General features: G+C 36.9%; 2 protein-coding genes across 5 annotated transcripts in view; one reads left to right on the top strand and one right to left on the bottom strand.

The window, feature by feature from the left end:
* The window catches only part of AK9 (adenylate kinase 9), a 57,299-nt gene extending 35,310 nt beyond the window's left edge, over nucleotides 1-21,989 (bottom strand). For 2 of the 4 annotated variants that reach the window (XM_085217505.1, XM_085217507.1), the window contains exons 1-15: nucleotides 21,837-21,989; nucleotides 21,416-21,539; nucleotides 18,702-18,765; nucleotides 16,526-16,578; nucleotides 16,344-16,440; nucleotides 11,614-11,726; nucleotides 9,359-9,532; nucleotides 8,803-8,928; nucleotides 8,351-8,425; nucleotides 6,779-6,877; nucleotides 5,445-5,584; nucleotides 5,165-5,345; nucleotides 4,566-4,725; nucleotides 2,867-3,000; nucleotides 2,052-2,208 (exon numbers count right to left, since the gene is read on the bottom strand). In XM_085217505.1, the coding sequence (XP_085073631.1) occupies nucleotides 2,052-2,208; nucleotides 2,867-3,000; nucleotides 4,566-4,725; nucleotides 5,165-5,345; nucleotides 5,445-5,584; nucleotides 6,779-6,877; nucleotides 8,351-8,425; nucleotides 8,803-8,928; nucleotides 9,359-9,532; nucleotides 11,614-11,726; nucleotides 16,344-16,440; nucleotides 16,526-16,578; nucleotides 18,702-18,765; nucleotides 21,416-21,532 (1,690 nt within the window). In that variant the 5' untranslated portion in view covers nucleotides 21,533-21,539; nucleotides 21,837-21,989. Of the gene's footprint in view, nucleotides 1-2,051; nucleotides 2,209-2,866; nucleotides 3,001-4,565; nucleotides 4,726-5,164; nucleotides 5,346-5,444; nucleotides 5,585-6,778; nucleotides 6,878-8,350; nucleotides 8,426-8,802; nucleotides 8,929-9,358; nucleotides 9,533-11,613; nucleotides 11,727-16,343; nucleotides 16,441-16,525; nucleotides 16,579-18,701; nucleotides 18,766-21,415; nucleotides 21,540-21,836 lie in introns of those variants that run through there. The other 2 variants (XM_085217506.1, XM_085217508.1) reach the window with 2 other exon arrangements.
* Nucleotides 21,990-22,181: 192 nt separating this feature from the next.
* FIG4 (FIG4 phosphoinositide 5-phosphatase) overlaps nucleotides 22,182-27,193 on the top strand; it is a 65,433-nt gene continuing 60,421 nt past the window's right edge. Inside the window, exon 1 of the mRNA XM_085217510.1 lies at nucleotides 22,182-22,477. Coding sequence (XP_085073636.1) covers nucleotides 22,409-22,477 — 69 coding nt within the window. The 5' untranslated portion in view covers nucleotides 22,182-22,408. The remainder of the gene's footprint in view (nucleotides 22,478-27,193) is intronic.

The following is a 27,193-nucleotide window of genomic DNA, read 5'->3' as shown; positions in this document are numbered from 1 at the left end:
GAGCTGCAAGCATAAGTTTTGAATTTTAATGTCTCACTTCTAGATGGGAATGCTTATACTTATACCTAGGGTTTAAAGAATCTGCCAACTATCTGACCGGAGAAACAGAAGGTCATGGCTTACTTGAATGTAAAGCACAGAAATGAAGTACAATAAATAAAGATTGTGTAAAATACAGAAACTACAGCTAAATTTTGAGAACTAGTGGCAATAACAGACAGGTGTGCAATTCAGGAAAAAAAAAAAACAACACTTTGAAAGCCCTAGTGAGATCTTCGTTTGAAAGCCTCTGCAATGGACCGCAAGTCTGCCCTTTCTAAAAGGAAAAATAGAAGGGCAACTATTATTGACCAGTATCAATATGGTTTCCAAGATGAGTTATTTACTCCCAAACTCTCTGGTATAGAATAAAGACTATTAGTTAATCTTCTCATTTATCTAGTTAATACACTAAACGGTTCAATACTGAGAAGTGGAGAACAAGTAAATCCGAAAGCATCTATCCCACCTCAGTCCTTTCCCCACAGAAAAGGTTAAAACTGTACTGCTGTTTGCAGTTTAGTATTAACTAATCATACATGCTGTTAACATTACATCATGTTGTTCTGCTTGTTACTGTAATAACGCTATTAACATTAGCTTACTACATGCCAACTACATAAATTAAGGTACTTTTTGTCAATGGAAGAAAGGACAATACACAGCATCCCAGAAATTATGTTCATAATTGTTTTAACATTCTTGAAATTACTGGGAAGCAAAGATCGAGCAAAAGGCAATACGTCCCAAAGTTCTCTCTAGAAATATGTGGGATGAGCAGTTCTTGAGTAAAAGCAGTAGCAAATATGATTTTCTGGCTTACAGAGGATCTAGAATGTTCTTGTTTAAGTCTATATTTAGTAAGTACAAGCTTACTTATCTTCAAAATACCTCAAGTAAACAAAGATCTCCAGCAAGATACCCTCAGGTCCCCTGTCAACCTTTAAATGAAGTCTGGGAAGGGGTGGATACTGGCTCCACCCCTTCCGGTCACTCAGGTTCATTGCATATACCTGAGCTCCTTTGGGTTGGCCTCTTCCACCAGGTGCTCAATCACTGTTTCAAGCCATGACTTAATATTTCTGTTACAGTTAAGATATTTAAGAAGTTATAACATTTCACAAGTCATTTGGGTACTGTAGCTGAGTTGTGAAGATAAGTTAAATAAATTGTATAAGCTTGATTTGTTCAGGGACAAAGGATTGAAAGGCTCTCTGGACCAATTCTCACACCTGGCTGTACACTAAGTATGTGGAGACACTCCTTTCTTAAGGGGCAGTTCTTACTAATGTAAGACATTTTGATAATGGATTGGGTTGAGCAAGTAATGATTATATAAATTGTCACTGGGCAATGAAACTTGCTGTGTAATATAAATCAATTAATCCATTAAGACATGATTTGGCAATCAAAACTTATAATAATACATGAATCTGTTTAGTTTTTCATATATGGTAGCAACCTTTCTTCTTGCTTGAAACCTTAAAAGTAAAATCTCTTCATCTCAATTCATGGATATTAAGCTATTGTATCAAGCTGGGTAGGAAGTTCCTCAGTCATTTTTGTCATCAGGATGGAGAACAAGATACACCTGCGTGTAGGTACTCCCCACTTTTCTCTTAAGCAGAGAAAGTTTGTAACCCATAATCAGTTTTTACAAGCAGGGTAACGAAAGCACAGGCAGAGAAATGTGGCTAAAATCACATTACAAACTGATGGCCAGCCAGCCAGAGAATACAAAAGTCTGCAATAGAAAGTCTGTGAGAGTCCAGTGCTACTTACTAGTAGTGCTGATTGTAAACAGATTTGTATGTAGAAGAATACTGCTTTTATAAAGTATTTCTGGTTTTGATTCTGTTAGTTCTCTTAATCTAAACTATAAGAAATCTGAGGCAGATCTCCAAAACTTTATAAATGGGCCAAAATTACCATTTTTTTGTTGAAAATGTGCTTTATGTACAAATACCAACACAGAAAAGAGAAAAGGTTAAGTTTTATAAGTGTTTACTAACCATCATTTTCTGTATCCTTAAGACAGACAACAGTGTCAGGCAGAAGTCCTCTTTCTGACAAAGCTGACCAGTGACCTTCTGACAAAGGATAGTTATCCACTACCCATCCTCCTTTTTCTGGAGCACCAGGAAACCTGTCTTTGTTCTTCTTCATAAGCTGTTATAAAATGTCAGGTTCAGTAACAAAAGAAGACTAATATAGACTGTGAGATCTTTCAAAAGACTGTACAATACAAATAACTTCCTAAATGTTATCACTCTTTCTTTATTAGTAATATCATGTCAATAAAAGGACATTTACAACTTCATATATATGAGTTCAATAAAAACATTTTAAACAAAGACAGATGGATATATCAATCATTTTCTAGGGCTATAAACAGTTTAGGTTCCAGTTTCAAGACATACAAACAGTGCATGAATTTAAACCTATTCATGATTCTAGAGTAAATCTCCAAATGAAATTATTTTCAAACACTTTGTCTGATGTTAGGATCTTTAACAGTGACTAAATATGTAAGAATGGAGTAAGTATACTATGATACTTCCCTGAGAAAATTCTCCCAGTCTGTGACAGTTTGTAGCCCAGGAACTTTACAAGATATAGGCTGATACACACATATTATTTTTATATTAGCCTTCAATAGATTTGACTGTCATGCTCTTACTCAATCTCTAAACAACTCAATATAAGCTTTCAGACTATGTGACCGATCTTACAAATTATAAAATTAAGAATATGTATTAATAACGTCTAAAATATTATAGACTCCTTAGAAAGAAAGTGCTTTCCTGTGGAGTACATGTAGTTTTACCTCTGCAATAGCTCTCTCCAGTATTTCTGCATATATTTCAGGTGAGAGTACAACTTCAGATTCTGATGCCCTTTTCACAGCTTCTTCCACCACTGCTTGAACTTCTGGGTGGTCAGCAGTCAACTCTGACATTTCTAACAAAACAGATTTTTTAAAGCACTTCACAATTTTCATATTTCTCCTCTGATCAGGAATAACTACTTGGCAATGAACTGCAACCACAGCATAAGTACAGCGTAGCAGTCATTGTAAGCAATATTACAGAATAGTATTGTGAAAGAATCAAATAGTCTCTCTGAAAGCATTTCTGGGAGATGTCTTATAATGATAAGGTATAGGATCTTTTAGAGTAACTGTTCTCCTGTTAAAAAAAAAAAAAATCTTTAAATTTTCCAGTGTTTTCTATTACTAAGTAAAATATTGATTAAATATGGACAGAATATTTATTATACTAGACGGTACCTGAGAATTTCCTTTGATTTGATTTCTCTGATTCCTAAATCAAAACTTTGACCAGAATAATTAAAAATTGATACAAATCATAATTCAAGTCAGTATATCAATATTCACATTGGATTCATATTTTGTTATTATGGCTGAAACAACGGACTGCAATTGTTGAAATTTTTTAATAATAAGGAAAAAAGTCATATTTACTTCCTGTAATGATGTCAGTATTTTTCAGTGATTGTATTCTTATTTTTACATGCACAACTTTACATGTTGTTTTGCTGCATTGTGTTGTTGTTTTTTTTTTTTTTTTCACGTTACCAGCTCCCTGGGAAAGAGACAATGTCTTTCTAAGTGTTTCCAATCTGAAAACAAACAAAATCCACAAAACCCAACCAACCATAAGAAAAGAACAGATTTTACTCTTATCATTGCTAAAGATGCTAAATTCTACTTCTCCATGCAAAGAAATTGATATTTCTTCAGTAATTTCTAATATCTTTTCCTGTTAAAGTGCGTCAAAAGAAGAGTATAACTGAAGGAACAATTGTTTTTCTTTAAAAAGACATATATGTAAAAATAACCTCATATTGTACATGTATTTCGTTTCTATTTTAGATTCTTATAAATATATTAAATCAACATCCATTAATTGGATCTATCTAATAACATCTTCCTTGCTTCAGATGAGATGTCAGTCTCATCTGTATGAAAATAAAACCCAGTATATGTAAACCATGTCATATTTACAAACTAAAATAATCTGTTTAGCTATATTTCAACAAGAGAAATTAAAACTCAGCATGCTTTTAAATTTCTCACATTAAAGGGACCAAAAATTCACATTCTTAATTTCAGTCTTCTCTTTATTTAGTTGGTTTTTGTGTGTGTGTGTATGTACACCTATTCCCTTATCTATCAAACAGTTTGCAATGATCTTATGCTATAAAAAGACAAAATGTAAATGAAAACGCCAAACTTATTACCTGAACACTTACTTAGCATCTACAAAAGTTACTGGTTTTTTTCTTTCCTTACACTGATACAGTATTAATAAGTTAACTAATCTAGATATGACAAAATTAAGTATTTCTTTTTAGGCTTCTGAAAATAAGCAAGAAGGAAAAAAATTTAAAATAGTCCTACAAGTTTAAGTGAGGAGAACAAGATTATCTTTCACTTTTTAACTGGCAAGACACTATGACAGCATGGAATAGCATGGTTAGAATAGCTAGGATTTACTTTTTACCTTCTGGGATGACAGCAGATTCTTCTGTACTACTCTCCTCTTCAGACCTATTTTTCACTGCTGTTATAGCCTTTTCTGTTGCATCCCTTCGTATTTGCTCAATTTTTTTTTCTCTTAATTCTTCCACATGTGATTGAATGAGTTCAGCCATATCAAGAACCTAGAGAAATTATTTGAAAAAATATAAATAGTACAGAAGACACATACAAGATTGGACCCAGCAACTACACAGTGAAAGGAATTTGGAAAAACTGCAAATTTCAGAAAGATTTACTTATAATTTAAGTGGGTTCTTCATGTGTGCATAATATATTTTTTAATCTGTGATTACATTTAATTAAGTTATGCATGTCTATATATTCATAGTATTCTTTTGCTCAGATAAATAACTGAGAAATATTTGTGTGACATTGACGAGAAAAATATGTATTTTATGTAAATGAATTTCACTAAATTACCGTTTGCATAATGTCTGCTTCCAGTATGTTTGCTAATGTTTGCTGTATGTATGTTAATGACACAACAAAAAGAAGAATGTATTTAACAGACTCCTAAATCTCAGCTGATACTCATGTTACAGAAAACATATATAAACCTACCTTTCCTTTGTATTTGTTTGCAATTAGGTTACAAACAGTTGTTCTCCCTGACACTGGAGGGCCAAATACTAGAACTTTACAAGGAGGCATTGGCATTGGTGGTAACAAGTAAGGGCGTGGATTCAACATAAATGTTTTCAGTGCCTCTGGGGATGACAGCGTGTACATTTTACCTAGAAAACTTAAAACAGAAGAGAAGATAACAAATTTAAACAGCTGTCTTAAAAACAAAGAAACAAACAAACAAAACAAATAAAAGTAAGTGTCAAATTCCACTCACCTAACAGCCAAGTCTGGGATTCCCATTACAATATCACCCTTCTTTAGAGCCACAGGACATACCTGTCCCCACCTGCTTCTACGCCATCGGTACCTGGGTGCTATTAGCTTGAATGATGACAGAACACGGAAAAGCTCATCCTGTTTATTAAAACAGAAATAAATGCATATGCAATTTTTGCCTGAAGTGATATGGGCCTTGTTGTGTGTAAATTAACTTTATGCAATATTTTACTGGAGAGCAAACAAATCTAAACAGAAAATCAAAGCATGCTTTAAACAATATTTTTAAAAAGACATACATATATCAGACTTGCAGAGCAAAACTATTCAGGTTTTAAATTTTATTTAATCAAAAAGTACTTAAAATAGTTCCTGTAGGCTTCAATAATTATTTCCAGAAGTTTAAAAAGATAAAGAGGTACAAATAAGCCATTTATTGGTGAAGACAGAAAATGGCCAAGCTTTCTTCAATAAAGGATGAAGAAAGGAACAAGATCAGGAAATAACAAGACCAAAATAATCCTTTTAAGTACACAGAAACATCATGTGATAAGATTAAGTGTAATAAATCTAATAAAGAAGGCAAATAGTGAGTGAATTCTCAAGTTTATGTTTACTTTAATTTACCCAGAATAGTACAGACAAGTGCTGAAGAACTGCTGAAGAACCTTCAGAATCTATGAAGCTGGGAATTAAAATACCAGTTTTACATAGAAAATAATGAGCTGTTATTGACTCTTATTGCTCAAGAATAGATCTTGAAGTTACAATACACACTTCAATGAAAATACTTGATCAATGCCCAACAGCAAACCGAAAAACAAACTGAATGTTTAGGAAAGAGAGAATAAAACATTTAGGTACATCTACTACTACGTAAATCCTACTCTCCTCTTTATTGCTATGTGCATTCTATTACCCAAATCTCAAAAAGAATGCAGCAGCACGTTTCAGAAGAAGGTGATATGATAGATCAATAAGATAGAATGTATTTAATCTAAAAGAGATAAAATTGACTAATGTTTATTTTCTTTAAACAAATTATTCTTCCTTCAGTGCTGAAACAAATATTTTGTTCAAAATTTAATTAAAATCACCTAACTTATTTTCATTAATTGCAGATCTTTTTTCAAAGTTTTAGGTGGATTTCAACTCCATAATTATCTTAAATTTGCATTTCTAGAACATGAAGCTGCAAAATATGCCCTTATTGTATGGCAGAAAAAACTGGTTGCAATGAAACAAAGATGTTATAGTGTAAGTTCACTACAGAAAATAAAAACTATTTTAATAATTATTGCAATCAATCACATTTCAGAAAAACACACTTACATTTTCCAATCCCTCCAGCATTTCTTCTTGCTGACTCTGAAGCCTGATTATAGGAGCTCCGTTTCGAACACCCATTGACTGAAGTCGAATTACCACTGACTGAAAGGAAATAACTGACTCAGTACCAGTCAAAACTGCCTTTATGATCTGAAAGGATTCCTAAAGTGTTTTTCAAATTGCAACTTATTATTTATGTAATGGCCACATATACACCAAGATCCGATTTCTAGCTTGGAGCACTGATAGTTATTCAGAAGAGCTCTAACAGACAATTTGGATATAGGCAGTGGAAAATCACAGCCTTTTTATCTGCTCGTTGTGCTGTGAATCCCAAGTCTTGTAAAGGAATAGACTGGGAAGGATTATTTCCTACAGAGCTGTGGAAGTTTTCAGATGAGCTCCATTCCGTGCCAAGAGGACGGCAGAAGAAGGAAAATCTCCTTAGGCAACCAGAATATTATGCACAGTTGAAAGTCATACAACTTTGGGTAATGTATTTAAAAAGACACTTAATCCTGCCTGCTAATGAAAACCAAATGATAATGAATTTAATTGAAATATTTCCTAAATATAATCTTGCTGGAATGCAAGAGTTCTTGAAATGAAAAACCTAATTTTGTCCTGCATGGAATAGTTCCATAGTAGTTTTTTGCCTTATTCATAGGTAAAATAGTTGGAAAGCATTAAACAACTTTATTGCATTTTGTATAAACCTTTGATTGTGATGTTCACAAATCATATATGATGAAATTTCACATACTGGCTGTGCAAAGGAATGTGATTTTTTTTTTTTTTTTCTGTATGATCCATAGGACATAGGACATAGTCAAGCATAAATTTACATACAAAACTTTACTCAATTCATTTCAAACAGGAGAAGAGAATGTACATGAACAGCTCACCTTCCCCACAGTCAAAGACAATCTCTCCCTTCATTTTCAACTCTATATTTTAGATTCATATTTAAAGCAACTCTTACAGCTGAGGCAGGGGATAAGATTATTTATCATCAAATTTTGTCATTGTAATTTTTAATAGGGAGAATAAGTTGCTGAGTTAAAAGCTAAGAATCTAAACACAAAGACTCAGCAGAACTGTCAAAGGGAAAATAATGAAAGTCTGTAAAGCACTGTAAAACACTGTAAAGCAGTATCAAAGATCATAAAAATACTGTCATTATTTCAGATACCAGCACGTTAAGCCAGTTCTGTAAATATATCTTACCAAAAATGTTTTAATTTCACATGCTTGTAATTATTCTTGAGACTAATATATAAGCATAAAAAGCTATAAAGCATTAAAAAGGGAAGAACACACTATAGAAGTGATTGTGGTCTACCTGAAAATATCACCCTGTACCATACATGTAAGCCTGGAGCTCTGCAAATTGTATAATTGTTTTACAGAGCAATAGAAGTACACATTTCAAAGGTGATGCTTTATAATAATAATTAGGTGAGGTTTTATGCTGAACTTAAAAATTTGTTAACATCTTACGAAAGCAAGCAATCCACAGAAATGAGAAATTAATGTCTGGTGGAAATTAATTAAGTTGGTACATAGCTTACTTACAGCAAGAAGTTCATCTGGTTCCTGATTTCCATCCAGTTCAATAAGATACTGTGAACCCTGTTCAGCCATCAAATCCTGTTTAAGAACAGAGACACATTCATCAGTTGAGTATAGTTAACCAGATAATCACACTGAAGCTCATTTTGTTCCTGTAAGTATCAAAGCTTGAACTACTGGGGATTTCAGTAAAATCAAGATTAATTGAACTGATGTCTTAAAAAATCTCAGGATTGCAGAGTAAAATCAACAATCAGATATGAAAATTTTGTACTATTGATTTCAGTATGTATTTCAGAACTTGGGGAAATGTTGTAGCATGCCTTGTGCTCACCTCCATGAAATGTCTCAAATAAGAACAAACAAATAAACAAACAAAAACTGAAAATATTGTATGATATTTTAAACAATCTTTAGTTAAGCATCATCCTGATGTTTTGGTTTTTTTTCCTTACTTCTAAAGAAGGAAGCACTGTATCCTTATACAAGCCAACTCTTTCCTCTATATTTTCAAGCATATCTTCGGGCCTTTGCACTAACTGATGAATCATTTCTGACATTGTAAGTGAATCTTGCACAATCTGAGGAAGCAAAAGTTAAATACTTCAGTGTAAAGAAATAAAATAATGTTCTAAACTAAATTTTGTCTACAACCAGAAGTAAATATGATAATTTCCTGGAGTACTTCAATGAGTGACCCAACCTTTTAACTTAGGGCAAGAAACACTTCACTGACTTTTAAGTTCAAGGCTGATTCTAGGTTGAGCTATACATTAATCAGCATTTGCTGTTATTTAAACCTATCATTTTAATATTAATTTTATTAAGCTATCAATTTAATTTTAATTACTCCACATTGCTTAAAGAAGAACAGGAACTGAATTAAGATTAGAACTCAGCAAAATTAGTTCATGATCTAGTATGGTGATATTTTAGAATGTTGGAATTTGTTCTGCTTTATCTGCAGTACATTTTAATACTTTAAACTCTTTAGAAATTATTATTGCTTACCTCTTCTTCCATCTCTTCAGCTTCAACTTCTTCATTCTCCTCTTCAAGCTGATCACTATTTTTCTTTTGTTTTTCTATAAGATTAGGATCCCACTGATTCCTCTGATATACTTGCCCTGAATCAGGGCGTTGCCTTTGTCCTGATATTCTTTGGCATAAGTCATAGTCTGAACACTACCAAGGAATATGTAACAGGAAATGTATTTAGTGTACTGCTATAATCATAATATGCTTCCTAAACTTGCAGAATATGGGGAATGGGAAACTCTGGCAAATATTTGAATTCCTAAACTTCTTCTCTAACATCTTCTAAGCAAATAAAAACATTCACCAACAGCAAAGTTACTTGGGGCAAAAATAAAATATTTAATACGTTTTTCCCCTTCAGCATTTTACATTTTGTATCAGCAATGCAGCTAGTACTTGAACACATTTTGCCATATTAAGTTATTTTCAGCTGTAGTTCAGGAATAACTCATTTGCAGACAGGCTTGTGATTGCTCTTGCAGTCAATGCTAAATCAATTTTAGTAGGCACCTCTGACCTTGTAGATCTTTACTGTTACCAAAAATATAGTGTTACTGTCTCAGAGGTTAAAGATTCTCAGCAGTTTGAAGCTCTGGAAGAATAAGCATGGGTTTTTCTGCAAAAATCCCTGCAGAGTATATTAGTTTAACATTAGACACAGATCTTGTGGTTTAACCTGGCAGGCAGGTTAACATAATACAGTTCTTTGATCACTCCTTCCCGCCCTCCCAAATGGAATGAGGGAGAGATTTGGAAATAAAATAGAACTATTTGCTATCAACACTGTCTTGGCAGAAACCAGGACAACGGGTAAATCTGGATATAGCCTTAAAATTGATATCTTAAAATTCTGCTGTGGAACTGTAGGTGGAACATGATAAATAATTTTTCTTCCCTTCTGAATTACTAAAATTTATCCTTCAAACATGAGTGAAAAATTTGAGATGACAAGAAAGCAATGTAGTCAGTGAATTAAAAAGGTGGCAGAAAAAGGGAGAATCAATTTCTACAGAGGAAGACAGAGTTTCTGATGTCACATTGCTAGCGAAAGGCATACTACACACATTACCTAAAGTATCCCTTGAAATACAACAATACTTCAGGATATTTCTATATTTCTGCTCTAAGAGACACATGACTGACATAGGATGCCAGATGACATAGCACATTTTGAAATTGGGAAGAAGAAATTTGGTCAGATATTTTTTCAAAGGTTTTCTGTCACTTTTCTTGGAAAACAAAACTTCTCTAGATTTGTCTGTAACAATAGTATTTGATTGTTCTAGGGTAATATACTATGCCCCTTCTTTCTTTTTTTTCTTTCTTTCTTTTTTTTTTTTTTTTGATGTAATGAAAATAGTTACCATTCTGACATGTCTGTGAATACAGCTGAAACACACTAAAATTGAAGGCAAAATTTTTATTTGAATTTGGGCCAAAGATTTTAATGAACATTCAGTCTCAGTCTTCTTTCCAGAAGAGAAGATGATGTAAGAACATGAAGTAAATAATTCTGTTTTATTTATAGTGTAGATGGAATCACTCCTCTATTTGTACTACTCCACATGAAACCAAACAATATGAATTTTCAAGAACAGGGGTTCCTCACTATCTAGTATTAAAGAAAAGATTGACCTTATGTAGTTGAAAAAAATAAAAGCAAACTGGAAAACAGCACAAAAATATTTTTGTCTGGTCTTTTATGACCTTTCCAAGAGAATAGAAAAAAAAGTTTGAAATAGGTGTTCAAGCATTTTGACTGTGCATCGTCAAACAGATTAAGTCTGAAAAGTAAGGAAAGTAAAAACTTTGTCATTAAAATACTACCTCAGATCTGGCAAAGTGATAGAGTTGGCCCATGCATGAAGTCTTAGCATCTGACAAACCATGTAGATATGACAACTAGAATAAAAATTTTGGAGTATAATACCCGAAGCTTACTATTCAGTGTTGTCTCTGAAGACCATTCGACACATTCAGAGTATGAGGAAAGAATGAAACATTGCAAGAAGGACGGTAGATTTTACTGAGTTATAGGAAATACTTATTATTTTACATGATTAATGCTTATTATAAAACAAACTAGTGGAATTCTATTTCCCTTAAAAGAGAACAATTAATTACTTCTCAATAAATGCTATACTCAAAAGCATAGGAGAAAATACTATCTTCTGACTCATGCAGTAAGTCTTCTAATAATTAGGCAAATGACTAGCAAGTGACATTACCTTAATGTTAATCAGGAAATCTGGTTTTAAGTTCAGATTTTTTATTTTCTCCATTTGCTGTGAAACAGTCATATATTCCTCTGAGAGAGAAGGAAATCCACTGAGAACATAACCTGCAGAATACATTTTAATAAATCTTTTAGAAAGTTATGACAAACATATAAGTAGTTATACTTACCTCCTTCAGAGGTAACATCTATATAGTGGCACAATTTTAAACCATGTATATAACACTGTTAAAAAAAATATACACTTATGTCTCCTCCAAATTAAATACATACATAAATGTATTTGTTTCAACATAATACAGGACTCTGAAAGCCTGTTAACTCAGTTGTACTCAGAACTATGTAGACATTAAGGATCATACTCAGACAATCTACTTCGTGTACCTAACTTGTATTATAGTGACTAAAAGAAAATAAGCTTTTAGGGAACATTTTTTGCCACTAAAAGGCATTGTGAAAGATATTGCAAAAATAGCCACAATAGCCTTTAAAAGCCATTGCTTGCATTGGCAATAAAAGGAGCCCGAACTCCTCTGTGGAATATACACAGTGCTCCTGGGTGTCAAATCCTCTCAAGAGGAGGCACTGTGCACACCCTATACATAACAACTTGGCAAGCATCCATACAATCAGGATTAACAATGTTGAGTCCTTTTCAGCAAAGACACTGACTATGCATGACAGGCATGATGGTAATGATACATTTTTCCTAGTATTAGTATGCACTGCCCCAGAAATATTAGTACCTTGGCTTCAAGTTCCCAGGGAAGTACTGTAACTACCAATAAGTGCATACAATACAATAACAACTCTATCATGAGGAACTCAATGTTCATGAAGCCACAGTGAGAGACTGAAAAAAAAAAGATGAGAATATTCCCTCAGAGAAATGGTGCATACTCCAAGTGCTTAAGATTTTATGTGACAAACTTTATATGCAAGTCTATGCAATCCAAAAACATAGCAGCAGCCTTTGCTACAGCTGCTAGAACTGAAGACTCCTCTCCCTTTGGGAAGCCTCAAATGTAAAATTTATGGAAGAGCCTAAGTAAGAGAGAATACAGTGTGCAGTCATTCCTCTGGGAGACAAAACTTGGACTCTGGTTTGTTGATATATGCAGAAGATTCTAGTAGGCAGTGAGATGCAGGAAGCTTGCACAACTTCTGCTAATAAAAACTTAGTTAGCAACACCTGACCTGAAAATAATGTGAATGTAGCATCTTATGCAACACATACGCAAATTATCCCAAACTGTTTGCTTTACCCCAGGCTGATGATGCTGTGGGGAAACTAACAATGAAGAAGCTTCCATAAGACAATCATCAAACAGATCAAAGAGTAAGCAGCAGATTACTAGGAGATTTTGAGAAAAGGAGGAATCAACTGGAAAAGAAACACTAAAGAAAGATTACAATTTGAGGGAAAAGACCTTAGAATGGGAACAAGTTAACGGCAGCCAAATCAGTCTTGATTGGCCAGCATTACCAACTTCTGTTTAGGCCTGACAGAACAGCCTCCATGTCAAGTGCTGCAAGCAACTTGCATTTCTGTAAGAAAGAGACCCACACCTCCAGCATGCATATGAGAACTTCCGGGGAGCTTTCTCAATGGTATATGGATTAGATTAGAGGAAATGGCACACATGAGGCAGGAGTATGTGTGCTGTGTTTCCAACAGAAGGCACTCACATATGAGGCAGGAGCACCCGTGTTTCCAACAGAATGCACTCTCAAAAGAAGGCATGTGTGCTTCTAATACCCACCCAACTCTGAGAGAAGGTTTGCATGCAGAACCCTGCAAGTTTGAGTATATTCAAGTTTTAGGACTTCAGCAATTTGTAGGTGTTTACATCTGGGAAGTGCTTAATCTCGTGGTGTATCTATGGTGTGGCTGATATTGAACCCATACAGTGAATTCCAGTTCACTGATTGTCAGTTAATAACTTACCATTAATAAATCAATCAACAACTTTCATCATGATTTGATTTAAATCATGCACTGAGACCAGCCCTGCAGAGAAGGTCCTGGGGGTTCTCGTGGATGGAAAGCTGAATATGAGCCAGCAGTGTGCACTCGCAGCTCAGAAGGCCATCTGTGTCCTGAGTGGCATCACATGATGGGTGGCCTGCAGGCTGAGGGAGGTGATTTTTCACTCCTCCTTTGCCCTTATGAGGCCCCTTCTGTAGTATTGTGTCTATGTGCGGGGCAGCCAGCATGAAAAGGATGTGGAGCTGTCCAGAGATGATCAGAGGGATGGAGCCCTTTTTTTTTGGTTGAGGGTGCTGGGCTTCTTCAGTCTGGAGAAGGATCTGGCCTTCCAGTACTTAAAGGGAGATTGAAAGCAGGAGGAAGACTGATGTTCTAAATTGTCTGACAGTGATAGAACAAGGGGTAATGCTTGTAAATTAAAAGGGGGATTTAGATTCGATATCGGGTGGAAATTCTTTGCTGAGAGAGTGGTGAGGCACTGGCACAGTTGCCCAGAGAAGCTGTGGGTGTCCCATCACTGGAGGCACTCCAGGCCAGGTTGGATGGGGCCCTGGACAGCTGAGGGTAGCAGCCCTGCCCATAGCATGGGGTTGGGACTGGGTGGGTTCTAAGGTCCCCTCCATCCCAAGCTTTTCTCTGATTCTATGAATTGATCAGTTTTCTCCTGTGACAAGGACAAATAATTTTCTTTTGCAAACATTATTTAGGCTAACATGATACGAACTTGATCGTTTTCTTGTTCTATTAAAAAAAATAGCAAGCATGTCAGCTACATAACGGTTATTATTCTGTAACTTCTTACCTACAATCCTGAAATACAAGCTTGCTCGTTATTATTATTATTTTTTTTTAAAGAGACACTTCTTATTCTGAGAAACAGCTTAGCAGCTTCATATTTGCCCTCATTAAGATCTCAAAAAATTAAACTCTTTATATAGTGACTTACAATTTTAAATATTACCAGTTGTTTTAGCACTTCTTAATACCTCTGGCACATCAGTTCCCAAGATAGTATGTGCTTATTTTCCAAGCAAGAAGAATATACAAAGGCTGCTCTGAAAGTAATGTCTCCTACTTTGTTACGTTGGCCCACAGTGTCAGAGGTGGATGTTGGTGGTACGGCAGTAGAGGTTGAACTTTCCTGCCAATATTGCATTACACTTTTGCTATATGACGGATGAGAGCAGAGGGACGGTCTGACAGAATGGAATCTGGCATGGAAATGCAGATGAAGCTAAGGTGGGTTATTGAATTCCTCCATGTGGAAAAATTGGCACCTACTGACATTCATAAATGCTTTCCGAGTATTCATGGAGACCAAACAGTGGATGTGAGCACTGTGAGGCAGTGAGTGTTACATTTCAGCAGTGATGAAAGCAACAGCGGGTCATCTCTGCTGGTGCAGATTTTTATGAGCATGGCATGCAGGCTTTTATTCATCTGGTGAAAATGCATACGTAATGGTAGTGCCTGTGCTGAAAAACAGTGCCTTGTAGCTGAGAATGTGCTCTCTCAAATAGAGTATCAAATAGAGTATCAAATAGTGCTCTTTGTATCTGTTGTAGTTTCCATGGAAATAAATAGAAAGCATTATTTCTAAAGCAACCTACATATTAAGATAATAGTTGCCAAGTAAAAAGTTAATTAGAGCTGGAAAATACTTAACAAAAATTGGTTCTGGAGATGACTTCTAGTTACTAGAAAAAATAGTGAGGACATAGTCTGTTCTACTACATCCTCATTTTGGGAATCTGTAATATAAAAAATGGCTTGCCTACAAGAGCCAAATTTATCGACCTCATGTTTACAGTCTATAGGATCTCTGCGGTCTTCTGTTATACACACATCTTAGACGTACATCATCAGACTGACTCAGAGATGAAAAATCACATTAAATAGACTTCTCTTCAGGCTTTTATTAAAGTCCTGACCTTACAAAATAATAGTAGCATTTTCATTCAAATGTCTGTTTCCCAATCACCTCCTTTTTTTTCCTACTTCTTCCTTATTTATCTGTTTTTTGCCCACTGTTCCAAAAGCCTGGCTTCACCAGGTAAGACCGCTTCTTTTGTAGAATATTGAGTCTTGGTCCAGAGAAGGAACAAAAACTTTAAAACTAAAAGCTTACTGAAACTTGCTGGCTTGCAGAGCAGTAGAAATTTGACATGTTCTTGGCAGTATACCTGACTCTTTCCTATAATGGACATTTCAAATTGAAGTCTGTACCAGAAAAATATACTACTTTCTCATAACCCAGTCTCAGTGAGAAAAAGGAAAGAGAATAAACAATTGTGTAGACTTTACTACCTCACACTTCAAATAATCTTTTCCTTCTTTGTCAATATCTTAAATGTTTAAAATATTTTGCTGGTAATTATTTATTTATTTGTTTGTTCATTGTTACAGAAGTATTCAAGCCAAAATTCTGTACTTTAAATCCCACAACTTTATATTCAGATGACACTATCTCACTATCCAATGAAAGTCATTGCAACACTTATCATTCATCTTCTCAAAATGAATTGGATTGGAATGACGCATTCTGAACTATGATATTGGTAAAACAGTCCTAAAATACACTCTCTGTTTAGAGATGTTCCACAACCTGAGGTGCACAACCAAGGAGCTACAGTCTAACATACCATTACATATATTTCAGCAGTAATAGATACAAAGTTTGACAAAATTGTGGTTAGCTTATTCTTGGAAGTTTAGGCTATAAGTAGACTTACCAAAATGTGCAACTTCTGGTGACTCAATCTTTTTCAGAATCATTTCTGTAACAAGTTCTTCAGAAATACTTTGACCTTTGAAAAGCAATTCTTGACACTAAGGTAAAATGCAAAACATAGCCTTATACAATGTATATTTGCCAAGAATGTGACAAAATTTATTGTCAGATTACACTTTTTACCTTAAGCCCATATTCTGTTTCTTCATGAATATTCATTTGAATTACTTCCAAAGCTGCAGAAGCACATCAGATAGAATAAAGTTAATATAATTCATAAAATTTATTTTATATACAGATACGTCAATGCAGGCACACACACATATATATACTACATACATACAAACACACATACATGCAATTGCTTAATTCAGCTACCTCTGTACCCTTGGGTTGATTATGATTATGACAGTGGGCAAACATTTGAAAGTGCTGCCCAGTGAGATGGTGGAGTCTCACTCCTTGGGGATATTTCACACTTAAAAGGACATATCCTTGAGCAATCTTCTCTGGTTGACACTTTAGTGATACTCTGTGACCTCTAAAGTTCCCTTCTGAGCTAAATTATGGTTCTGCATGTTTAATTTTTTTCATATTCAAAATGAAAACAAGCTATTGGCAAATGTTGAAGGAAAGTGTGTGTATGCACACGTGTGGATACATCACAGTAAAAAAGATTAGTAGAAGCATAGTGAGCAAAAAAAAGCTAAGACGCTGTCTGAATTTACTACAAATAACTAAATAATGGACATAAAAATGTAATAAGTGAGATTTACAGTGATCATTAATAAAAACTTTAAAATGACAAAGATTATATTGCCACAATAGACTGCCTAAGATTTTTAAAAAGCAACTTGGTAGATATTTGTTAGTACTGGTTTAAGTACATTTGAGCAATGTGGATTGGCTTAATTCATGAATTCATTTTGAATTTAATCTAACCTATGTTTTGGACGAGGTATTAATCAATCTCGTTAGCTAAAAATTCTATATTTAAATAAAAAAAACCACTTTCCTCATACTGATTTTTTTTTCATATTATAATCCAAAGCCTTCAAAATGAGATAAAGATACTTCATTTGATAAATAACCCTATATATTCACAGAAACATGAAATGTTACAATGTCCCTTGGAGGGCTTCTATTAGAGCAGTTAGAAATACTGAGGGTACACTTTAAAGAAAAAATATAATGGAAATTGATATTGAAATGGTTAATTCATAATATCAGGGTTAACCCACCAAACCAGATTTTTATACAATTAGATGTATAATTCTGTGGTTGTCAACCCACTCTCCATCATATTTGAAAAGTCATGGTTTTCAGGTGAAGTCCTAGGTGACTGGGAAAAGGGAGACGTTGCTCCCATTTTTAAGAAAGGAAGAAAGCAAGACCTGGGGAACTACAGGCTGGTGAGCCTTATGTCTATGCCTGGGAAGATCATGGAGCAGATCCACCTGAAGACATGTTAAGGCACACGTGAGATGAAGAGATGATCCAAGATAACTTGATGAGGCTGGAGAAGTTCTCCTACAAAAACAGGCTGAGGGAGCTTGGCTTATTCAGTCTGGAGAAGAAAAGGCTGCGGGGAGACCTCATTGCAGCCTTCTGGTACTTAAAGGGAAATTATAAATAGGAGGGAGACTGACTTTTTACATAGTCTGAGAGTGACAGGACAAAGGGGAAATAACTTTAACTTGAAACAGGGGAGATTTAGGTTAGATGTTACCATCCTTTACTCAGAAGTGGAGAGGAACTAGCACAGGCTGCCCAGAGAAGCTGTAGCTGCTCCATCCCTGAAGGCATTCAAGGCCAGGTTGGATGGGACCCTGGGCAGCTGAGCTGGGGGCTGGCAGCCCTGTCCACAGCAGTGGGTTGGAACCAGATTGGCTTTAAGGACCCTTCCAACCTCAGATGAAATTGTATCTTGTATTCTAGTGCATAATGAGAGAGCTTAGCTATGACTTCTGAAACAAATCATTGGGCTTTTTTGTTTTAGAAATTTGAAAGTGCCAGCTACATTCCTTCCATGATTTCTTACACTGATATAAAAACTGTGCTTCTGTTTCTTGGAGTACATCCCCCCTCCTCACTCCCTTGCTCCTCCCTTCTCCCCGCCCCCCCTCCACCTAGTATTATGCACAGGACAAACACAGAAAGGGAAGATCCTTCTATTTTTTCATGATCTGTTCTGTGCTCCCTGGACTTCAATCAGCTCCCTTCACATTAACTAAAAGAATCACATGAATCACTTTACAGGATTGAGGATGTAAGTTGGTTATCATGTTACATGTATCTCCTTCTAAAACAAAAGGTATAATGAATTTAATACAATGCTCCAAACATAGTGCATGTTTACCTTCTATTAAAATGCATTTCCATATTTGTGCTAGTTTTCTAGCTAATGTTTTCTTTCCAGAACCCTTAAAAAGAAAAATATTATAAAAACAGTTAAAACCAGCCATCAGGACTAGGACTTCTGACTTATGCACTAGAAAAACATAAACATTCATTATAATACCATTTATTTTACACTTCATAGCATTGCTAATTCACTGCTATTGCCCTTTGCAGTTGAGTAGCTCCAAAGTAATAGTACTAACTTTATTAGTGAGTAATTCTGTTTAAAGCTCAGCTATGATTTGCTGATAAATTCCTGTGAGAAGCTGCAACACTGAAATTTATTATCTTCAGTCCCAAAGCAAATTATGATGAAAATCTCTTCAGTTATTTCTAAGAGACATATGGATAGTATTCTTTGACTAAAACAATGAATACATAAAAACTACCCTAATTGCTTCCCAAATCTGTTTTAGATACAGATCAAATCCTTATTTTATCCTTTAAATTAATTCAGAGGAACAAACGTAACCAAGAATAAATAATGAGTTCTTTATGAGTATGTCTACCTCAGTAGGATTTTGCAAATCTCACAAGCTTCTACCGCTAGGAATATGCCCTTTTGTCAAGGGCATTCAAGAAGACCTTTCTTTGACAGTCTACACGCCCTAGATTAACACTGTTATTGAAAAATACTAAAAAAAAAAAAGACAAACTGCTCTCTCAATTAACATTATATCAGTAAACACAGTCTAGTCATAACTTACATCTCTCAGATGTGATGGTGTGATGAGAATATATGCATTTGGCTTAGCTTCAATGGCACTATGTTTTAGCTTAAAAGAATCACCTTAAATAAGTTAGGTGGACACATCAGCCATATAAATAAAATATATTATCATAGAAATAGAATGTTTAAAATTCTGCTCTCTTGGCCAGGATTCTTCATTTCCAACCCTTTGTTAAAACCTGTATATCTGTCTAGTATTAATATCAATCAATTGTTGAATGCAATGATTTTGAAAGAGAATCTCTCCTTTCTGTTTTTCGCATTGTCTTTCAATGAGCATTTTATGTTTTCAGTCTCTAAAAATGTGAATCTACTTTTCCATAGAAAGCTAGGAGACTGTTTATTTAAACGAGACAAGCCAGACCACTCTAGTTTTCTGCAGATCTGAATGCATTCTTTAAAGACTCATGCTGACTGAGGTTCACTTTTCAGCTACAACCTTATGCTCTCACTCTGTGATGCTTGCATCTCATCCAATTGCAGAACAACTCCTTGGCTTCTTTCTCCTTTTGGTCATAAGTAAAGATTTGCAGCTGAGCATTATCCTGGAGCCAAGGTGTAGAAATAATAGATAACTATACACACACTAAGGACTGGGAGTCTTTCAGCCTGGTGAAAGAAGTCTTTGAAGAAAGGAAATGTTGTATCTGCATCTCAGCTCTATAGACATTTCTCATGATATAATCTGCCACTGTCTTTTGATGATATGTGCTGGCAAAGTACACAATGCAGGATGGGTGTACATTACTATCTGGTGTGGCCCAGACAGAGGGACTTGGGGTGTGCTTTGGTGGGTCAGTAGGAACTGAAGGGTTGTTGTAGTTACACATCACTTCTCTGCAAATTTCTGTATGGTCATTTCAAACTGTGTTATGGTACCTAATGAAATCACACGCAGAGCTGCTTGAGAACATCTGTTCACACTGGAGGTGGAGTGTTCTGAAGATACTTTCAGAGACAGTTACACTGTTTAAGAGAAAAACAGCTTACAGAGCACCAGTGGTATGCTTGAGTGCCTACCAGGTTCAATTCAGACATAAGGCAAACTTCCATCTGTTCAGAACCCACTTCAGCACACTGAAGTGCTAATATAAAACCACCCCATAAATGTTCTGCACTTGAGAGGAAGAAATCTGAGAACTTCATAATCACAAATTATCTTTTTTTTTTCTCTAAATCAAAGAGACCACAAATCATTTTTAAAGAAGAGAAATCTTGAATTATAATTCTAATGCAGCACAACTCATCAGGGTAGCAAGATGGAATTCAGTTTACTCCCGGTTGCATAGCATATAACTATGTTAAAGGTCATTAATATATTTAATATCTCATTGCATGTCTGTAAGTCAGTATATTAATCTGAAGATTCTTCCATGACTACTTATGTCTTTGTCATAGAATCACAGAATGGCCTGGGTTGAAAAGGACCACAATGATCATTGAGTTTCAACCCCCCTGCTATGTGCAGGGTCTCCAACCATCAGACCAGGCTGCCCAGAGCCACATCCAGCCTGGCCTTGAATGCCTCCAGGGATGGGGCATCCACAGCCTCCTTGGGCAACCTGTTCCAGTGCGTCACCACCCTCTGTGTGAAAAACTTCCTTCTAATATCTAACCTAAACCTGTCAAGTTTACTAAAAATTAGAATAGTAAAATAATATAAAGACTATCCAGTTGCCGTTGGGATATTCCCCAGTATGTGCCTTTTCATTACAGGAATACCACTTCCTAGCACACCTGAGTAGTTGAGTAGTCATTCAGGCAAAAAAATTGGCCTTGTTAGATGCGATCAGGATCTTTACCTCAACCTGCAGAATTTGCTTAGTAGAAAAGATGAAAAAGTAGCCCCCTGTTTTATTGCAGTGTCCTTACACCAATGCTTTTGAAAAGAGAAGCTAGCAGTGTGTCTAAGGAAAACAGTTAACTTCTATCAGACATCTTACAGGCTTTCCAAGGACCATTATGCACGTGGGCTTGGACAACAGAAAGAATTTTTCAGCTTCATCCTCATCAAAGATGTCTGTGAAGGGTTGAGACTGTTTTTCTTCTTGGGAAGCCATAAGTTACCTGAGATTGGAAGAAAAAAAAGCTTGTTATAAAATATAGTTCATGCATGCATAAAATAGCAAATACTTAAAAATAATAATGTGATAAGACAAACTGCTTAGTAACAAAAGATGCTGTAAGAAGGGAAAGCATTCAGTCGATACACACAGCATGTATGAGCTCTTGGAGCTGCTTCAGCAGAACCACCATTGGAACATCCCCATCTCCACCTGCTGCCATATGAACGTTAATAACAACTTCTTTCTTCCTGCCTCTCCAATTGTCTCTAGCCGTTTTTAAAGCAGCTCTGACACTCACCACCCAAACCGTGCCACGGCTCTCTCCTCCCCAGCAGTCCTGGGGCAGCCAGATTGCAACGGCAGCATCACGTGTGTGCGTCCCCGTCACCCGGCAACAGGAGAGCCCCGCCCCTTCCTGATAGCCCCGCCCCCTTCTACCGTGAGCCCCGCCCCCTTCTCGCATCCTCCCCGCCAAATCGGAGCTCAGAGTGGTGCGGGTCTCTCCCCGGAGCTGTCCTTGGTGCTAAACCGCCCGCCCGCGGGGCCACAGGCGCGTTGCCTCCTTCCCGGCGCGCCGCCCAGCCGCCCCGAGGAGCGGTTCCGCGCTGCTCCTGAGCCCCGCCGGCCGTCGGGCGGCAGCGCAGGCGCTGTCTCGCCCGCCGGTGGGCGCCTGCGCGGCGCTGCTCCGGCCCTTCCGCCTTCTGCCAGTGCCGCCGGTTGGGCCGTCGTACTGTCTCCGGCCTTGCGGTGTCTCCTTCTCGTGCAGTCCTCCCGTAGCTGCCGACTGCTTGCCCGGGGGGCGGCCACCCTCCCCTCTACCCCCCGCCGCGACTCCGGGCCGGTGCGAGGCCCCAGCGCTGCGGGGCCGCCATGCCGGCGGCGACCGCCGCCCCTCTGATCAGCTCAGTGCAGAAGCTGGTGCTGTACGAGACCAGGGCTGTAAGTAGCTCGGTGTGAGCACGCCGAGGAGCGCTGCTTTGCTGCTGGGCCTGGAGTTCCCGACCCAGTCAGTGTCTGTGTCGGAACAGGCTGCCCAGAGAGGTTGTGGATGCCCCGTCCCTGGAGATGTTCAAGGCCAGGTTGGATGGGGCCCTGGGCAGCCTGGTCTAGTATTAAATGGGGAGGTTGGTGGCCCTGCATGTGGCAGGGGGGTTGGAGATTCATGATCCTTGAGGTCCCTTCCATCCCTGGCCGTTCTGTGATTCTGTGCTTTTGTTTGGCAGTACAATGGTTTTACGCCAGAGATGGTTGTGGATGGAGTTAGGCACATGTCTTTAAATGCATTATTAGCTGTGTTACCTGTAGTTGTAACAGAATTGTGGTTTTCGTGCTGAAGGCGGTGTAACCTCACGAAAATATATCTGAATGGCACAGGTAGGCCCAAAGGAAGCACAGTGCCATGAAGAACAGGAATCACAGCCTTGCTGGGAGACAGGTTTGTGCTGTTGTGTTGATTCCCCACTGAACAACCCAGGGAAGATGGCTTAATTTGTGCTGAGCTTTAAGGCTTGGTCTGAGAGACACCCTGCTGCTTACGGAGAGGCCGTATTGTGCTCCAGGGTTCTGTCAGCTGCAATCCTGTAGGCCTTTTGGAGGGATCACATTAGTTTAGGTACCCTATTCTTTTATATCTGATGGGAGAGAGCTGGCAGTATGTGCCTGAGTGGGCAGGCTTTGGTCTGCCCATGTTTTGCTGTATACAGTAAGGGGAGGAGCAGCACTCCTGAGCTCTGGAGGAGGCTTTGGTCAGCTGTGAGAGGCAGTGGTGTTTGGATCTGCATTTGCATTGGAAATGTTTCAGCTGTGTAGTGGTGTCTCAAAACTGTTCCCTCAGTAACTGCTTGTGATGTAGGTGGAGTATTTTCCCTAAAGGTGACTATATGCTCTTATTTAAAAAACAAAAAGTATGCTGTACTGGTACAAACTGCAGTGCTTTGAGTCCTGACGTTCTGATTCTAGTAGTCTTTTGAATAGGCCCAATGCTATACGAATCGTTTTGGAATAATTGTTTGAAAACTCCTGATGCACAGACCCACGTAGGTTGGAAGGGAGTTCTGGTGCTCATCTTGTCCAGCCCCTGCTCAAAGCAGCCTCAGCTAGAGCATGTTGCTCAGGACTGAGTTAGAAGTATCTCCATGTATGGAGATTCTGTAGACTCTGTAGAGAACCTGGGCTAGAGCTTGAATACCCTTGTGATTAAAATAAATAAATAAATCCTTACACTGAGTTATAATCCTGTGTGATTCGACATACATCCATTGCAGCTTGTCTCTTCGCCCCTGTGAAGAGTTTGGCTCTGTGTTACCTATGCCTTCTCATTGGATCATTTTAGAGAGCAAAACTGAACAAAACCAGCTCTCCAGATCTCTTCCCATGTGCTCCATCTCCCTGATCATGTTGGTAGCTGTCTGCTGGACCCACTCTATGTCAATGCCTTTCTTGTCCTGGGGCACTCAAAACAGAACTTGTGACTTGGCAGAATCAGAGAATCCTAGAGGAAGATTTGTTGTTACAAATGATTCATTGTCATGTTGGGCTGCTGACAAAACTTCCCACTTCTTCTCCCTGAGGTGGCTCTGGCCCATGCAGCCTCCTTTGCATCAAATCTAATAATCATGAAATTCCCAGCTGTGACAGTTAGTCACTGATATGACGGAAGCATCACCCAGACATAAAATTCAACAGCCTTCTCCTGGTTCATGTTGCTCTTCTGTTTTTCCTTAAGGCTGTACGCATGCAAGATATGAAATGGGAGTGCAGGGACCAAACTTTGTATCAGATACAAGGTATATGAAACTGTACCCCATGATTCCTTAGGGAGACCTTGAAAAGATAAGGAAGGGATGACTTAGGCTATGAGCAGTGAGAGAAACACTGAGGGTACATCTCATTCCAGTAAAAGGCCTTTGTTGGGAGTGGTGAAGAGACAAAATTGATGAGAAAGTAGAAATAGTTCAGAAAGTCTTTTTTTCTTCTTTTTGAGGGGAAAAAAATACAGTAGAATTAATGGAGTCAAACAGGAAAGACTCCTAGAGGTGAGGAAAACTGAATTGACAGTGCCAATTGAAACAACAATGAGCAAAATTCTGTATTTTCCATTAACACTTATATTTATGGCACTTACTGAGACTGGAGACTGACCTTTTGAACATGTGCTTTGGTTCGATAAATACCGTGGAGACTTAAATTGTATCTCCTTCTTATCCAGGCAAGTTGAAGGCTTGTTTAGAAGTAGTCAAGAAAATGAGCTGAAACTGTTGTATTCAGATCAATGTCAATAATCTTTCATTTTATTCATATATTTACTGTTGAAATGCACACCAGAGGGCAGTAAAGATGCTTCAGCAATGTGAAACAAAGATATTTTCTTATCCAGGAGAAGACTGATCTTGTATGTATCCCACAGATAAAACCCGCCTGAAAGCTGTAGGTCAGTTTGTTGGAAATTGTCATTCCCCTGAGTTAGTGTGAAGTTGAGTAAATCAATTTGTGCCATCTCTGTAAAGTCACATCACTTACCTGTTTTCAGAATATTATGAGGCGTAATTAATACTATTTTATTCTAATCAAGTTCTTCTACAGCCTTCATGTTCATAGTATCCAAATGACTCCCACAAGTTTATTAAGCAATGTGACTTGCATAATTACTTGTAGGTTTTTCTGCTTTCCACTCCCCGGGATAACTCTGTGACTATTTATTTATTTATTTATTTATTTATTTAATTTGTCTTAAAAGTAATTGGAAAGATTTTATATGAACAAAACAAGGTTAAAGGATGTGGGTATCTTAAGCTGAGGTTAAATGGGATAAACTTTATTGCAGAAAATGATCTGTCAGAAAAAGCTACTTATTTCTGTAGATGTTCATCTAATATATTTGAAAAATGTTAGAAGTAATGAACAATTTCCTAGACAACCATTAGCTATCATAATTTTCTAGCTAGAATTTGCTATGAAATTGTATCTCTCTCAAGTGAATTCATCAATGAATGAGAGCCCCTCTCAATTGGACTCTGTATTGGTATTCTAGGACTGGCAATGACATAGCTGAGCAAAGGACAGACTTGGGGCAAGAGAGGGAATTTTGTGAAACTCGGGAAAATATTGTTTCCATCTTAAATATCTTGGTGTACTGCCAGGTATATGGGCAATAAAATTGAAATTTAATCTGCTGGTGAGGTCTAGGACCATTTGTAACTAGAAGCTTGGTGGAATAACAGTGATGAAAATATGACAAGTTTAGAAGGATATGTAAGTATGCCTATATATATGTTGTCCTGTGTGTCATCATGTAGTCACTAGATCAACAAGAGAGTAATACTCTTAAAGATCTAGTTTTACTGTGAGTCCACTTTTCTGTATAGCATTATGATAAGGGTTTTGTGGTTAAATGGTCACAAATTGATGTATTTAAATACAGTGGAAGGATGAAGAAAAATAGGTAAGAAAAATAGGTATGAAAAGAACAAAAAGAGAAGTGGGCCTGCTTGGAGAGAGAAGAAAAATCATTTAGCTAAACAGTGGAATGACTGTAACTATTTTCAACAAGTTGTTCAAGTCAGGGGTGATGCTGTGACTGGAACTTAAATGGAGTATTTAATCCACACTGAAGTTCTCTGCGTAATTTTCTGTAGAAAAGTAGTTGAAAATAGAGGTAAATAACATAAAGTGCAGTCTAGAGTTCAAAGATGCTATCAGATTAACCTGATTGTTTTGCATATCTTCATCTAAAAATTAGATGGCCTGACGCATTTAAATGAAATGCTCCACTGAGGTGCAGCACCACAAGGAAAGTCTATAGCTTCCCTAGTGGAAGGGGGGTTATTAGGGAAGTTAATTGTGGTTTCAATAAGGAATTGTCTCATGGGGGTGATTTTTTTTTTTTTTTTTTTTCTCGAGTAATTGCTTTAGGACCAATATGTTTTAGCAATTACAGTAATGATCTTGGCCTCAAATGAGGGCGAGCTCTGAAATATTGCCAATAATTAGAGTAGTCAGAGCACAAGATTGCATGAAATAATGATAACCCTCAGGAGTATATAAAAGAAATAATTTGGAGTAGAATAGTATACTAAGAAACTTAATGCACCTTAGGCAGATTATACACCATAAAAGTTTTGTGGGAGTTCAGAAGAAGAGAGGAGGAAGATCTGGGTAATTTAGCAGAAGAAAAATGGGGAAGCTTAGCTGCTCAACTACAACTGTGAAAAAGGCAGATGTGATCTTTTGTATTATGGTCCTTAATGAGAAAAATACTAATATATATATACACTCGTATGGCACGTTGTGTATACTTTCTATTCCTCCATATTAAAGAAATAAGAATTAAAACTAGAATGGATACACTGAAGGTCCAATGAGTAACATAGGCACTAGCCTTCTCTTAGGAGGAGCAAAGGATAAAGAATATTTATTTATTATTATAATAAAGGTTCATAATTTTTTTTTAATTGATGAGGTGCTGAGAAGAGATCCAGTTACTTGTGTTTCTAAAAGCGTTCCATCAGAATAGATGTTAAAAAAAGGGAGATTCGTTTGGCTAAAGGAAAAATGTATAGATATATAATTAATAAATTTAAATGAAAATTAGAAGAGAGAATGTTAGGAATCTCAGTGCAAGCAGCAAGAGGAAAGTCTGCACTGGGACAGAAAGCT

This window comes from Meleagris gallopavo, chromosome 2 (genome assembly GCF_905368555.1).
Source record: "Meleagris gallopavo chromosome 2, MGAL_WU_HG_1.1, whole genome shotgun sequence".
Taxonomy (NCBI): domain Eukaryota; kingdom Metazoa; phylum Chordata; class Aves; order Galliformes; family Phasianidae; genus Meleagris; species Meleagris gallopavo.
This window is presented reverse-complemented; position numbering and strand designations above follow the sequence as displayed.